The 15,678-nt window shown below is 42.4% G+C and overlaps 1 protein-coding gene across 2 annotated transcripts in view; it reads right to left on the minus strand.

The window, feature by feature from the left end:
* The window catches only part of SOBP (sine oculis binding protein homolog), a 160,149-nt gene that overhangs the window by 65,325 nt on the left and 79,146 nt on the right, over positions 1 to 15,678 (minus strand). Inside the window, exon 5 of one of the 2 annotated variants that reach the window (XM_012753122.3) lies at positions 2,632 to 2,727. The exons of the other annotated variant lie outside the window; for it this stretch is intronic. Within the exon in view, the coding sequence (XP_012608576.1) occupies positions 2,632 to 2,727 (96 nt within the window). The remainder of the gene's footprint in view (positions 1 to 2,631; positions 2,728 to 15,678) is intronic. 2 annotated transcript variants of the gene reach the window in all.

The following is a 15,678-nucleotide window of genomic DNA, read 5'->3' on the forward strand; positions in this document are numbered from 1 at the left end:
AAATTGAATTGTGATGCATCAAACAGTACTCGTTTTATCTAACGTCACTCATCTTGACAGCCTTGCATTTTCAAAATTAATAAAAAGCATAAGGAAACTGCTGCACTACTACCAACTAAAAAATCTTGGCCACCAAACTAAATATCTAGTCATCTGTGTTGTACATTAAGTGTGAAGGCACATATCACAGTTTGGGATTTAAATGGAAAAATCAATACCCTACAGGAAATCTACAGTTGCATAGCAGATTTTTCTATCAGCCAATGCTTTCTTTGTCAGTGCCTTCTGATTACACATACTTGTGTATTCCAGGCATTGATTTTACTTTGCTTTTGTTTGGGTTATTTAATATTCCTCCCTCTTCCAAGAAGCAGAGGTGGGTGGGGCAGGAAGACAGGGCTGCAGGCAGAGACATTAGAGAGTCGGTAATAAAGTCAAGGCAATGTCCTGTGCACCTGGCCAGGGCACTTTCTGTCAGTGCCTGTGGCCTAGAGGACTAGCCTTCCAACCACGTGCTCCAGATCATGCAGGAGCCCAGAAGTAACCTGCACCCCCAGTGCCCCCCCCCCAGCTCCCATATCTATATTGGCTGCTGCTCTTGCTGCAGCAAACCATGCAAGAAGATGGCAGAGCCACCCTTAAGCTAAAAAAGCACTTTGGAGCGGAGCTTGCAATCTTCTCTGACAGATTCTTTAAAAATCTGCTCTAAGCTGCACTAAGAAAACTCCAAGGACTTCCTATTTCTCTCTTATGAATGAACAAGTCTTTTTCCTATAGAAGCATAACTTCTCAAGGCTTCATAATCAGCCAAACACCATCCCTTTTCTTACAGCTGAAAAAAATAAAATTTCTCCTTGGAGAAATAAGCTTGTGTTTTCTCTTTATTCTCCTATTTCTTTGATCACAGGAAAGCATGCTGACCAAAATAAAGCATTTCTAACAGTGACTAGAAGGACAAAAATTGTACCAAATCTCTCAAGACCACTGCCAACACAATACTGTGCTTAAGCACACCAATGATGAAATACCTATTTTCTCTAAAGATAGCTGTAAAAGATGTTCACATATATGTTTTACTTCCTCCGGGATAAACTGACCACAACCAGGACTCAAGCACGTTCATTTTTCCAATAAATAGAAAAAAAGTAATCATGGCACATTATTTTTAACAATTTCTCTGAAAAGAACTCCCAAAAGCATTCTGATACCAAAACATAGCCTAAATGGCCCCTGTGCTCTTCTGCTGGGTAACACCAGCTATAGAGAGAAACATTTAAACTGCAATGAGCAAAAAGGGTTGCCCCAGAATACGTAACGATAGCAGGTCTGGAAGTTTAAGAGTCCTAAGATAAAATATAAGGTAAGTTAAATTTTCAGGGAAAAAATTGCATTTATAAGCAGCATGTTTGCCTGTGGATTGGTTGGTCAAGGGACTACACACACAGAATGAGTAGTGCTATTGTGACTGTGCAGAGTGTGGCGGGGAAAAGGAGGTTCTTGCTGTCAACATGTAGCTAGCTAGAATGGGTAAGAACTGTATTTTTCTCTCCTCTCCTGCTCTTTGGACACTGTTTTTAATGAACAGTTGGTATCAGAGCTAAATCCAAAGACTGTTACATGTGGGATTTCCTAATGCAGAGACCTGGCAGAGCTGTACTGTATTCGGCCAAAAAAACTAAACAGAAATTAGACTACCTCAAAATGTAACAACTGAGCAACCTCATTCTCTTTCAGTGTTTTCATTTAGTTGGAGCAAATGTTTTGCTTTAATGCAATTGAAAAGAAAAGAACGTTTAGGGACAACATAGCTAGATCCCTCATAAAGCTTCATTTTCAAAAGCAGTGTTTGAATCTCTAAATAAATGACAATTCATTCTCTGTTTACTTTAGGTAAACAGAAAATGCATTGCAGAGCACTCATTTTCAAAAGCTAATCAAGAACATTAGGTCCCAACAGATTCATTTAATAGAAATATAATAGGCATTCCTGCTTGCTTTTCATCTTGTCTCGCTGTAAATGCTAAAATGAACAGCAAATTAACCCTGCATTGGAACAGAGTTTCTGTCACAGCTGATATCCTCTCTCTCACGACTTATAAACATCCCCGCACCCTGTCACTGCTTTGACTCCTTCTACATAGGAGAGACGGTTGAGTTTGGCAAGAGAGTGAAGGAATACTTGAATTCTAAAGGGAGTACTGCGTGTCAACTCTGCTATCTTTCCTAGCAGAACAAAATATTACAATGTTGTCTCCTAAAATAGAGTACAATTAGGACGCAGGAGGAGGGGTAAGGGTGGGGTTGGTTTTATTCCAAGCTACATATATCAACTGTCTTTCTCTATATTTTTAACATTACTAGCCATTCTCCAAGTGGCTGCTTATAAACTACCATACAAAACAAGCTAATAAAGACAGGGTCATTCAAGCTCTATAATCAGATATAAAAGATTTGCAAACAATTTGAGATCTTATAATGAATATTCAGTGATATCAGAATTAGCATTTAGAACTCTATACAGAAAAACTATAATATTTCATAAATTATGTAATAATGAACAAACCCTTTCAAAAACTCTTTTCACTGTGCTAAAGTAACATTCTAGACTTGTTGTAAGTATGTTATTCTTACAAGTAGTTCGCAGTTATTCTTGAAGGCAAGCCTTGGAGTTTCCTTAGCATAGTGCTGCTGGGGAAAATTTTCAGCATGTCCATCTTCATCTCTAGCCTGAAGGGAAATATAATGGCCTATTTAGGGACTTACAAATAATGGAAGAAAAAAAAGCTAAAAGCATAACAGCTCAGATCATTAAACAAACGGGAATCCAGATATAACAACATTATTAAGAAGTTTGTTTAAATACGCAGTACACCTTTTAGATATCAAAATCTGGGATTTATTTTTCTTTACATTGTTTAGTTTGAACATGCAAATTCATTGTGGTGTAATATTTAAAACAATATGAAAGCAAATCAAACTCCAATAATTTTTTTGGAAATTATCACCATTTTAGTCCTCCAGTGCACATTGTTCATTGCACATTTAGGATTATATGACATACATACGTGTTTAAACTTTTTGGCATGCTTAAGCAATCTCTAGATAATGCACTTTAAAAAAATTCTAATAGCAAGGCCATAAGAAAAGCAATTTGCATAGTTATATTTTGCATTGTAATACTATTAGAGAGAAACTGATCCCCCTCCATTTTTAAATAATGATCTAAAAGGAGCGATGATCTAGTAAGAACAATGATTCTTCAATCAAATGTAGTAAAAAAAAATAGATTTAATTAAGAAGCTGCATTAAAAGTTACTGATTATTTTGATCTACACTGTTAATTAAGAAAGCTGACGTTTAAATGGAGACATTAACAGAACCCATTAGCAATACCGCTTGCATACAGTCTTCTCTTTCTAATCTCCATCAGGTTCTGGTTTGGAGTTGGAGAGAAGGGAGAGGTAGGTGAAAGGGGGCGTGTCTGCAGCACACTCATTAAACCATTCATTTGGGTGACACTTGCACTCCGCTCTGCTCTCATCTCATCTTAGCCCTAACTGCTCTCTCTTTCCTGGCCTCCTGAAATTCACAGCTGAGCTGTCTCCCTCACATATGGCTTGCATATAATTATGCATATTCCATTTTACACTGCATTAAAATGATGAGCTCCTGGCTCCCTGCCAGCTGATTTTAAAAAGCCCCAGTGAAGTAGGAAAAAGGAGAGAAACACAGGGAGAGCCGCACAGGAAGCAGCAGGTAGTTCTGTCTGCTGTCTCTTTAGATAAAATGTATGTCTGGCACCAACGGAACAGCTGAGAACTACCTGTTGTGATGTATGGATGGGGGGGGAGGAAACAACGAGCACACTCTGTGGCATCATGGTGACAGCTCGTATGTATTGTTTCTCCTTTAATGGAGAAAAATCTGCCCTGACGAGTGTCACTCAGAGCTCCCCGGCGATACTGGGTATTGTCATTTTAGAAAGGGTTCTATATTTTGCACATTTTAGAATGTATCGCTTGTTTCTAATAAAGGCTTCTGCCACTTATCCCAGGGAGAGAAGTAGATGGAATTTGGAAGTGGAATGTCATGGTCAATAATATTTGGATTACAAAAAGTTTGTGGGCAAAAGAGACTTCTCTGTTTGGGTTTCATTTTTGAGATTTATGAACATCTCTGGGGTTTGGTGCCCTTTATTGTACCTCCCCCCCCCCACTAAGTCAGAGTAAAATAGAAATGCAGTTATAGGACTGGCTATATGTGACAGAGAAAAAAGTGTAAGTGTTGTTCATGTCCAGTGGCTGTCACTGGAACCAGGGCTGCTGCTTCCCCCCACGTCAGCACTACTCCACAGCTACATCAGGGTTTAAGCAAATATAGCTCAAATAGGACCCATTTTAAGTCCCCACTGGTGATGGTAGCAGTGGAGTGTATAAATAAAAGGCAGTCATAAGAAACCAGTAAGATGCCAGTGGGCAGTGACAATAGTAGATTCTTCATAAAAAATTTTTAAGCCATTCTGTGAGGTAAAGGTCTTTTAAAGACAGGGATCACGTCTCTGTCATCTTTCATACTCTGCCATGCCCAGTGCCTTTCTTTTAGTTGGTAGTTAACAAACATTTAAATGATGGAAAAAACCCATACATGGATAGTAACTAGACCCTACCATAAACAGCTCTGTAGAAAATGCCACCTCAAAATATGCTAAAGTTGGTAGTAGTTTTCTTATATTCCTGATGCACTATGATACATATGCTTGGAAACACACTTTGCATATAGTTTGCAAGGGCTACTATTTACATATGTATGTCTATATTCAATATATATGTATCTTGTGTATAAATATTCATAAGGTGGAATATGTTTATTATGCATGTACTATGTATACACATTCATACACACCAGATGCCTAGGGATATTTTCAACATTAGTGGTAAAAATACATTCATTCCACTTACATGTAAGGTGCACACAATGTTTTTTATGTGTTTAAAGGACAAAAAAATCCCATTATCTAAGATTTGAATGTGTTTCCTCCAAAAAGCTATAGATTGCATATAAAACCTCATAATTCATGAGGTTAAACAAAGCAGCATTAGAAGAGAAAGAAGAGGGGGATTAGGGAAATTAGGAAGTGGAGGGAGAAAGCTTCTTTATTGAACCATTATGTGCATCTTTATCAAACCATTATGGTCACCTCGCATCAAACTCCCATGACCCTGGGAATGGCCTGCCCTCTGACACCCAATCTGACTCCAGAGTCCAAGAAATTCCGTCCTCCAGCCATTTGCTGCATTTCCACTGCATTCCACAGAAATGGAAAGGACACAAAGAGCAAGGAGCTCCCAAACCATCACTCCCACATGTACGTGTGTGCACACATAAGCACTCACACACACCTCTCACCAGAGCAATCCCCTTTGCATTCTGAAGTTTGTAATGTGTAATTTTAAATTACTATTATAGGACTAAGTGGAATTAAATGCATTCATCAAAGGCAGTAATTCTCTACCCTGGCTTCATATTAGATTCATCTGGGTGGTACCAGACTTACCCCCCACCGACCCCTCCCACCCACCCCTCCCTTGCAACCTTTCCAAGATTCTGATCTAATTGGTCCAGGATGGGCCCTGGACATGCGTGGGTTTTTTTGTTTTGGGGGTTTTTTTTTTTTTTTTTGTAAAGAAAGCTCTCAGGTGATTGTAATGTACAGGCAGGGCTGAGAACCTCTCTAATCTTAGGAGGGCACCTACAGGGGGAGGTCCTTGGCACAGCTCACAGAATGGTCTCTAACCAGGTCCCAGGCCCACTGGCATGAACCACTGTGCAATGTGAGGAGGATATACAGGTTGAGTATTCCAAATCCCCAAATCTGAAATCCAAAATGCCCCAAAATACAATTTTTTTGAGCACTAACATGATGCTCAAAGGAAATGCTCGTTGGAGGAAATGTTCATTGGAGCATTTTGGATTTTGAATTTTCAGATTTGGAATGCGCAACTAGTAAGTATATATAAGGCAAATATCCCAAAATCCCCAATCCCAAACTCTTCTGGTCCCAAGCATTTTGGATAAGGGCTACTCAACCTGTAGGATGTGACCCCTGAGATGAGTTTTATCCTAAAGATTTAACAGGTTATATAAATAGCTGCTTGTGGGCAAAAATTCTCATTATTTGTTTGTTTGTTTCTTAGTTTCTGGTATAACAAATAATCTTGGAAGAACTACTATACCACTTCCCCGAAAAGGCCTTCCTGAACTTCTCTAACCAAGGCAAACAGCTCCCCCCTGTCCTCTCTTAGACTTCATGCAGGTGCAACCTTGCGATCACTGGTGCGATTGACACCTCGCATGCTAGGCTGCAAGCTTCCTAAGGGCAGGGATGGAATCTAGTTTCCCACCATTGTATCTTCAGCCCCAGCCACTGCCTGGTGCCCAGTAAGTGCTCTGTAAGAGTTAGCTTTATCATTCATAGCAACTTGGTGGCAATGTTAGAAAAATTCATAGGTCCTTCCTCACCCTACATGAAGAATCATTTTAGAATGTTTTATAACTTCTTGCATATTGAAGCCAGTGCCGAATCCTACATCTGTCCCATTTGGGGTCCCAGATAACAGCTTAACAAGGCGGGTGGACAGAGGAAGCTGACCACCCCTACAGGGAGGAGTATGTGTACATAGACATTGTTCAGAATTAACAGCTCGTGGTAATAACACAAGGCAGACTGACTTTTAACTGGTTTTATTTTTCTTAAATTCTCTACAGACAATGCATTCTCTAATTGCCTGTCTCAGAGTGGACCACCCCACAGCCGGCTCTTGGTATCCACTAGGGCCAGAATCGTATTTATGTCTGACTTTGTTCTGAAGTGACAAGTTCTGACAGAAGAAGGAACGTCAAGACACTTCATGACTCTCTCTTTGTGTCTTATTCTCAACAGCTTTATTCTGACTAATGTGCCAGATATTTATGCCAACTACAGGCAAAAGCAAATGGGAGACTGTTTTTTGCATTTTATTACAAATGTGATTGATTGTGAGACCAAAGGTGCATTTTTGACCTATTATTCAAAAAAAACCTTTACTTTTTCCCATAACAGAAACAAAAATAAAAATCTTTCAGTTCAACTGCTAGATTTCCCCGTTTTGCTGACAGTCATGTATCCATTTTCATGCTGTGCCTAGCATTTAAATAAATATTATGTGAGAAATTTAGACTAACTCTCTCTCTCCTTCAAAAACCTGTGGCTTGAACAAACTTTGTATTCACCTCTCTTTCCCTATGAATCATCACTCATTCACTTCTTTTCTTTTGATTCTTACAATACATCAAACTTCAGTTCTCGAACCTCAAATAATTCACTTCTTCTTTTGGGCCAAAGTATTGGTGTCACATGCATATTGGAGCAAGATCAGTGTTCTTTGTTCTTTGGAGAATGCCTTTAGAAAAGATGGAATGTTCTAGAAACAGCTCCTCCTGCCTACTCCAGAGAAGTGTGATGTTTCTGACTTAATGAAAAGTTTAACATTGTTGCCATTTAAGTGGAAAGATAATTAGGCTTTAGAGTTCATACCTCCCCTGTGATGAATGGGAGTTTACACCTCTGTGTCATTGTGATTTCAGAATTTCTTTTGAAAACAAGAAAAGATTCTGCCCAGAGCCAGAGGTAGAGAGAGTGCTGCACAGCTTCCAGACTTAGCCTTCGGATGCTGCAGCAGATGTAGCACATGTCAGCTCACACATGTGGTGTCATTACCAGACTCGGGAACATCAAAAATAGTTCATCTCAAAGTTGTGGGACTAAGTTTGTAGATTAAGAGTCAGAGAGAAAAAAAGGAAACATCAATTTTATATTTTATAAATAATTTTTTTCAACCAGAAGTAATATAATTTCTTTTCAAAATTCAAGGTAAGAGCATGGGGAACTACTTCTGAAGACTCTTGGAATTTCATTTTCTGATATCCTATTTCTGGCCTATCCTTCCTTTCTCAAATACATACACACGTTCTCTTGAGGAAGCTCAGAAAGGAAAAAACAGCAGCCCTTGCACACTGCCTTTCAATGTGCTGTGAACATCTTTGTGAACTTGACCTAAAGGTCAGCAGTCCTGCTTCTTTGTCCTTCGAGGACCAGACACCTGGAAGCTCTGCTCAACTGGGAGTAACGTAGGGAGGTCTTTGCAGTAGCTCCCTGCTGTCCCTGGAATTATGCATGGTTGTTCTCATTTCAGTGGCCCAACCCCTCTGGCCAGGATCCCAGTTCCCTTCAACTGGGTTTCCTGTCCTTTACCCCCATTTTCTTGGGGTAAAATTAGATTCTATCTCTCCTCCTCACCTCTTCTGATAGATTCTTGTGCATGTGCATTCTTTATGCCTCCATGCAGACTGCAGCTCCTTTAGGAAGCCATCCGTGAACTTCCTCCTGGTCCTAACCTGAGCTCTGTGCCCTTCGCTCCCGTATATATTTCCATTCCATCTGTCTACTGCATTGCATTATGACCATCAGTGCATTTGCCTCCTCCACTAATCAGTGAGATCCTTGAATGTGGACACTCTGTTCTGTTCAGCTTCAAATGTTCGCATCCCATACTAGCGTCTGGCATACTATAAGGGCTCTGTAAATGAGTAAGTGAATGAATGAATAAATGAATGGGTTCTGCCTAAGCAAGAGTGAAGCCCCATCTCTAGAAAAAATAGAAAAATTAGCTGGGCACCATGGCATGTGCCTGTAGTCCCAGCTACTCAGGAGGCTGAGGCAGAAGGATCACCTGAGCCCATGAGTTGAGGTTGCAGTGAGCTATGATGATGCCACTCACTCTAGCCTGGGCAACAGAGCAAGGCTGTATCTCAAAAAAATAAATAAATGAAAGGGTCCCTATCCTTTAACCTCAGTATGGACATTTTGCCTTGTACACTAGTCCATAGCGCTGGGCGTTCTGCCTGTGAACCTCAGTTTTCTCCATACCTGAGTCTCAGCAGAGGTCTGCCCGAGCTGTCTGATCACATCTGCCTCTCACCTAGACCTTCAGTGACTATGCCACATGCTTCTGCCCAACACCTGTCCCTCCTATTTGGTTAGACACCAGAGTTTTAGCCTTACTGAAGATCTTACACTCAGTTTGGACTTTGGCCAATAATCTTTTTGCCCCACGTTTCTCTCCTCCCACTCCTCCTCCCCCTACTCTGATCCTCTGGTATTTGCCTAACAAACTCTCATCCCTAAAAGTCCATTCCTAGATTAAACAACCGGGTACCTTGTTCCTCTTGGTAATATCTCAGCTTTTCCCAGAGTCCCAGGTCAGTCTAGGACTCCTTCGTGTAACTCATGTTGGTTACAATTCATGTCTTATCTACCAGGCTGGAAACTCCTTGAGGGCAGAGACCATGCAGGATGTACGAAGCCCCCACGATGCTCAGCAGAGTACTTTGTATACCAAACAACTCTGTAAGTATTAATATATATTGAATGGACTCACTAACCCTTCATTCTTCCTTAAGCCAAGGACTAGAGTGTTCTGTTTTTCTCTACTTGAACTGCCTACCTCTACAAATGGATGCCCCTAAAATATGAGTTGTTTCTATGCAAACATTCAAGTAACTGAACAGATTGCAGAGAGTTGCATGGCTCTCAGGCAGGATTATGTGTGCATGCAGCTTGGGTAGAGAGCTCTCTTCTGGACAGAGGACTCCCACCTGGCATAAGGCTCCTTCCTCTGGCGATACTCCAGGAGCCCAGAAACATCAATCTCTGGACCCAGGCATCTGCTAAATTCACGTTCCTACTAATCTTTGCATCAGGATCCCTTGCTCTCCCTTTCATCTGCTTGTCAAAGACTGTCTATGGGGATTCCTGCCGTGGTGCTGTTTTACTTTGTTCTTTTAACAAAATGTATTTAAATTCCCATTTAGCAAGTAGGCTGAAGGAGAAGCTGTTTGACCAGCAAAGTTCCTCCTCATTCTCCATCCTCCTTAACTGGCAAGCAGTGGGGCTTTCTCCATACCTCTTCAGGCTCTCTGACAGCTCACACACCTCTGATGGATGAGACGGACTTATTTGCTGCAGCTATTTTTTCACTCCATGCAAACCTTTATATATATCATAAATTTTTGATATCCAATTTGGAGTCTTCAAAGAATAATGGTAACAAATATGCAACACGAAGATAATGGGAATCAAATCATGTTTATGGCCTCCACTAGCATCTCCTTAAACGATGTCAGGTCAGAGCCCCTCGGAGCCGAATGCAAGTGAGGCTGCAGGGCTGATCTCGGGCCTGATTAATGGCTGCCCCTGCTCGGGCCCTAATGGATTGCATGACAGTTACGGCAACAGATTCCACATCAACCTGAAATACAGCTTCCACATGAGCTAAAATATATCATGCTCATCCCAGCACATTACGACTGTGTCTGGAATAATCAGAGTGGTTGCTAAGTGGTTCTGAAAATCCTTGTTTTTACTTTTTATTTTTAAATCTATTTTTCCTTTACTGGACAGGTCACCCTCCTGTATTTATCTTGCACCATTCCTGGTCAGGTCACCTGCATGTCTTTGTTTGGTAAGAATTGTTATTTCAAAATGTCCACAGGTAAGGCCCAGCGGCTAGGGGCACGCAGCCCTCATTTTTATTCTTTGCTAAGGCCATGCCACCATCACACCCCAGGCAGTTTCTGATTATCCTGGGACCCTTAATCCACACCGGATTAGCCAGGCTCCTGGACTGCTCCCTCCCCCCATCCCCCACTCCCCTCCTCCGCCCACCGCCTGCCTTTTGACTTTTTCACTATTCATTTGCATCTACTACCCAGGGACCTGTAAGGGGAAACAAAAGGCAGGGAAATACAAACGATTCCACTTTGCCACTGGCTGGCACACTTATTAATAAGATGCTAAAATAATTGGCCTAATCTGGGCATTTCACATAGTCCTTTAATTCCTGTTCTCTGAAATCACTAGGCAGAAGGGGCTAGGCTCATATCATTTTATACAGACCTCATGATGGAACTGAGAAATCAAACAAAATGTGAAACAGGCAAGGGCTAGAAGGAGACTCCAAGCCCCCATCTCTAAGGCTAGAAAAGGATCCAGACATTATAGAGGAGATGTACTATTTATAGGATGTCTCCCCAGAAATAACCTGGCCTCGAATGGGATTAGGAAACACTCCTCACTAGATTAGGATACTGCTCTGAATATTATCAGGGATTAATAACAACAGCTAACGTTTCTACAGCTCTTATGTATGCACCAGACATGGTTTTAAGTGCTTTATATGTATTAACCCATTTAATACCACACATCCATACACACACCAAAAACAAACAGAAAAAAAAAACAACTTATGAGGTAGGTACTTTCATTACCTCCATTTTATATATAAGGAAACTGGGGCACAGAGAGGTTATGTAGTTTATACAAAATCACACAGCTAACAAGTGGTGGAATCAGAATTCAAACCCAGGCAGTCTGGCTCCAGAATCCCCACTCTATACCTCACAATTACAGCCCCTATGCTAGGGGGAAAAGTAAATCAGTGCACAATAACTTGAACATACTGGTGTCATTAAATTTTAAAAATATATTACTAAGGGAAGTATTCATAATTCTTTGGTTTTAGTGTTCCAAGATTGAATATACCAAGCATATTAGGAAAAAGGGTGTTTAATGACAAATATACCAAAGTGAGGGGGTGGGGAGAGGAAGTCTGCAAAGAGCCCAGGAAAGAGAGGCGGGAGCAGCGCCTGCCAAGTCTCTGGAAGAGCCTGAGGGATATGGTACTTCAAAATTTATAAAATTCATCTTTACACCAATTTCTTTAACCTGATTCTTATTAAATAGACTTCAGATCATCGATTATGACACCTAGGCTCCTCAATTCTGAAAAAGACCTATCCTACTGAACTCGCTCAACTATGCAGACCCTTTAGTAATTTCCTTAGTGAATTTCTAACAGCATCATCAATGTTATGATATTATGTTTCACTCGTCCTGTGGATGGTGCTGTTCAGACTTCAAGGGGCATTTGTGTTATCTCCTTTATTCCTGGCACCCCACTGCGTAAATGCAGATTGTGACTTGGGTTGACATGAGTCAGTTCATCAAAGCAGTAGCTATCACTGGATGAACTGGTGAAACTGAGTCCCTGGATCTGCCCCGCTGAGAAACTTGCCTGCATTGTGGTGGCTGTTCAAGGTGGGACGGAGGGAGTGCCAAAGGCCTCCTAGGAATGATTAACACAGAGATGCAATGACACAGCCCTGTGCAGGATGATGGCCGATTAGCTCACTTGGTGGGAGCACAATGCCAGACGCTCGGGGCACAGTCCTGGGTGAGTTAGCCTGCTCTGTGTCACTGTCATAGAACACACCCTGCATCACAACCTGCCACGTCACACATGTATAGGTCTTGGCAGAGGGGAGATGGACACCAGAAGACATGCAAAAGGATGTCGATGAATCAGTGCACACCTCTCATTACTTCTGGAAGAAATAAGGGCATACTGTAGTGAGGGTGGTCATGGATAGCTATGAGTCGGGAACTGAAACAAATGGTGTCCTAATTGAAGGACACCATTTGTTTCAGTTACTAATTCTGAGGTCACGGACTATAAATTCTGAACTAATAGCACTACTTGTCAAAGACATGATGTCACAGTTGTTATTTGTGATAAGGGCTCAGCACTCAGACCAACTTCACTTTCCTGCCTCCTACCTGCAAATACAGAAGTGGCATAATCAGGGTCCGGATATGACAGGGCTGCCTACATCTTCTCTGCCCAGTTCATATGCTAAGCCTCAGTCCACCCCATCCCCTGGGTGCCCTCCAACCAGCACAGCGGGCCTACGCATGCTCCAAGGCTGTTCTCAGCCATCACTCTGCACTCTTGTCACTGGTTCCCCACAACTCCGGCTCTGAGCCCACTTCCCTACCACTCCCAGCTCTCAACCCTCACCCTGACTCTGGCCCCACCTTGGGCCCTTTGATCTATGCACTTGGCCTGGCTGGAGCTTGCTGTCCCCCTGGCTACAGCCATAGTCCCCTCACTCTGGTTCTCACTCTGGACAGTCACAGGAGTTACATAGTCAGCATCATGTGATGGTGCACCAGATGCAATTTGTCTTAAATATTTCTTTAGGAAGAAATATATGTGAGTATTAGACAATGTTCGTAAAGATCTAAAATCAGTGTGAACATGAAGAAGAAATCCCAGGACTGAGATAAAATCCTGACTTTTATTGTGTACTATCCACATAACCATTCTGACCAACACGCAGTGATGCTGCGATTTAAGCCAGCGGACGTAGGCCAAGGAGAAAGACGGGGGGGTGCATTGTTCGGCTCTGCCCCCCGAGGTCTTTCAGAGTGTGAAGTCCAAATGTGAGTCTGAACTGGACGGTCCTCCTGACAGATTCAATTACAATCCGTGTGCCACTTACCATGCTAGCGGAGGTGCCATCAGGCTTAAAAAGGAAAAAAAGTCTAAATTATCCTGTTTCCAAACCCAGGACCAATCCACCTCTTTGAGAAATCAAATGCAAAGAGGGCAGCAAAGGGGACTTCATATACAACAACCTCTGCTCAAACGACACTCTCTGGAGTCTTAGCTTTAAATCCCAGCCATTCTGCAGACGACGAGTGCAGGTGACTTGGGGTAGCTTTGTGGCATGTTTAAGTAAGGTGTGATCATTTAAGCAGAATTTGCCTGGGATTTAGGGACAGGCTTGTTGAGGCCAACAGCTGAGTAGCAGGTCAAGGTCCATTTCTGGATGACAACTTCAGTTATTCTTTCTCTTCTGTCCCCCTTTCTATTATTATTACTATTAATTATTATTACATCTCCAGGAGGTATATCTTGGGGTCAAAGCCCAGGTGAAGGAAGATAAAAAGTAACCTGGGTTTGTACATCCTCTCCCTTTCTCGTACAAGCTGAGAACACTGACGTGTGGTCCTGCCTGCCCAGGGAGAAGCCTGAAGCCTGGCCCCTCTGTCTGCTCCATTCCCTCCCTCACGCAAGTTTCCAAACTGTGCCAGTTCCTCTGGACTCTGGTATCTCAAATGCCCAGTGTTGCCGTGGATGGCATCCCAGAGACAACCAGGAGCCCCACCCAAAGGAGGCTCCCAGACCACAGACTCGGGGGGGAATCACCACTTCCAGAACCTTCCAAGTTAATGGCTGCTTCCCAGAGCTGTCACCAGAACAAAAGAAGAAAACTCAACATGGAAGTCACTTTGACAATAACAATAAGATGTAATGATGATTCTGTGCCAGACACTGTACATTATAGACTTTGGCTCATTAAAGTTTCCCAAGCCTTTAGGAAGTCTCTATTACTATGCAACCTCCATTTTGCCAGTGAGGAAACTGAAATGTGGAGAAGTGAAGTTACTTGTCTAAGGCCAAAGGGCTGAGGAAAGGCAAAGCTGGGGCCTGAATGCAGCTGTCAAGACAGCAGGCGCAGGCTCTGGACCCCTGAAGCCCCCGGCTGCTGCCCACAAGTGCAGGCAGCAGAGGAGGGCTGGGGCGAAGAGCAACAGAAGCTGCAGCTGTTACAGCAGGCAGAGAGGCCACGGCACAAACGCGCACGTCCCTGCGGGGCCTCTGGCCTCTCCCCGTCATGGTGAGGCACTGATGCCCAACGCAGCTCAAGTGGAGGTGTGGGCAAGGGGCCAGCCCCTCAGCAAGGGCCTGAGGCCCAAATCGTAGGCCAAGGGCGGAGCAGGTCCATACCCTAAGCCCACCAGCACGGAGGGGAATGGCCTCTCCGACTGTTCTGCGCTTGAGGTACAGGACAGAGGCGAGAATGGGGATTACTGATGGAAATGGGACTCGTGCTGGGAGAGTCCTGTGCCTCATTGAGAGAAACCCTGCAGAGGGGCACGGAAAGAGACATCCCTCAAGGTGACAGACTTCTCACTAGGAAGCCCACTCACTTTGAAATCTCCTATATTTCAGTTTCACTTGCACACTCCACAAAGTAAATAAATATTATGGAGTCCTTAGGGAATCAAAGTAGAGAGGTCCAATCTTTTCATGTTTCCAGCAAGGACACAGTGGCTCACACCTGCAATCCCAGCACTTTGGGAGGCCGAGGCGAGAGGATTGCTTGAGGCCAGGAGTTTGAGAGCAGCCTGGCAATATAGCAAGACTCTGTCTCAAAACATGAAAAGAAAAGAAACCAAAAGAAAAAGAAAAGAGAAAAGACAAAACATGTTTTCAAGGACACAGACTCTATATTCATAAACCTCTTCCTGTGGTTCTTGCTTAATCATAGAACAGAAACTGCTATAGTTTGATGTGGAAAATACTAAAAGAGAAAGAATAATTATCACTTGATAAAATTATTAATAATATTAGTCTTCCCTTCTTAATAAAAACAGCAGTGTTTACATGCAGTCAAATATTCCAATGTAATAAATAAATTTCATTCATTTCTTTGCCTTAAGGGATCATGGACCTTTGCCTTTGAAGTACAAAAATGTCTTGCCCAATTCCATTAATTGTAGGATGCACTACTCTATATTTATACCAAACCACTATTTGTGGCATTGTGACCCCATAGAAAGCAGACAGCGGGAGTGAGGGCACCTACACAATATTATTCTTAGGTCTACATGCCTTCATTCATTCATTTGCTCATCATTTATTGAGCATCTACTATGTGCCCAGCAATAGTGAA

Source organism: Microcebus murinus, chromosome 5 (assembly GCF_040939455.1).
Source record: "Microcebus murinus isolate Inina chromosome 5, M.murinus_Inina_mat1.0, whole genome shotgun sequence".
NCBI lineage: Eukaryota > Metazoa > Chordata > Mammalia > Primates > Cheirogaleidae > Microcebus > Microcebus murinus.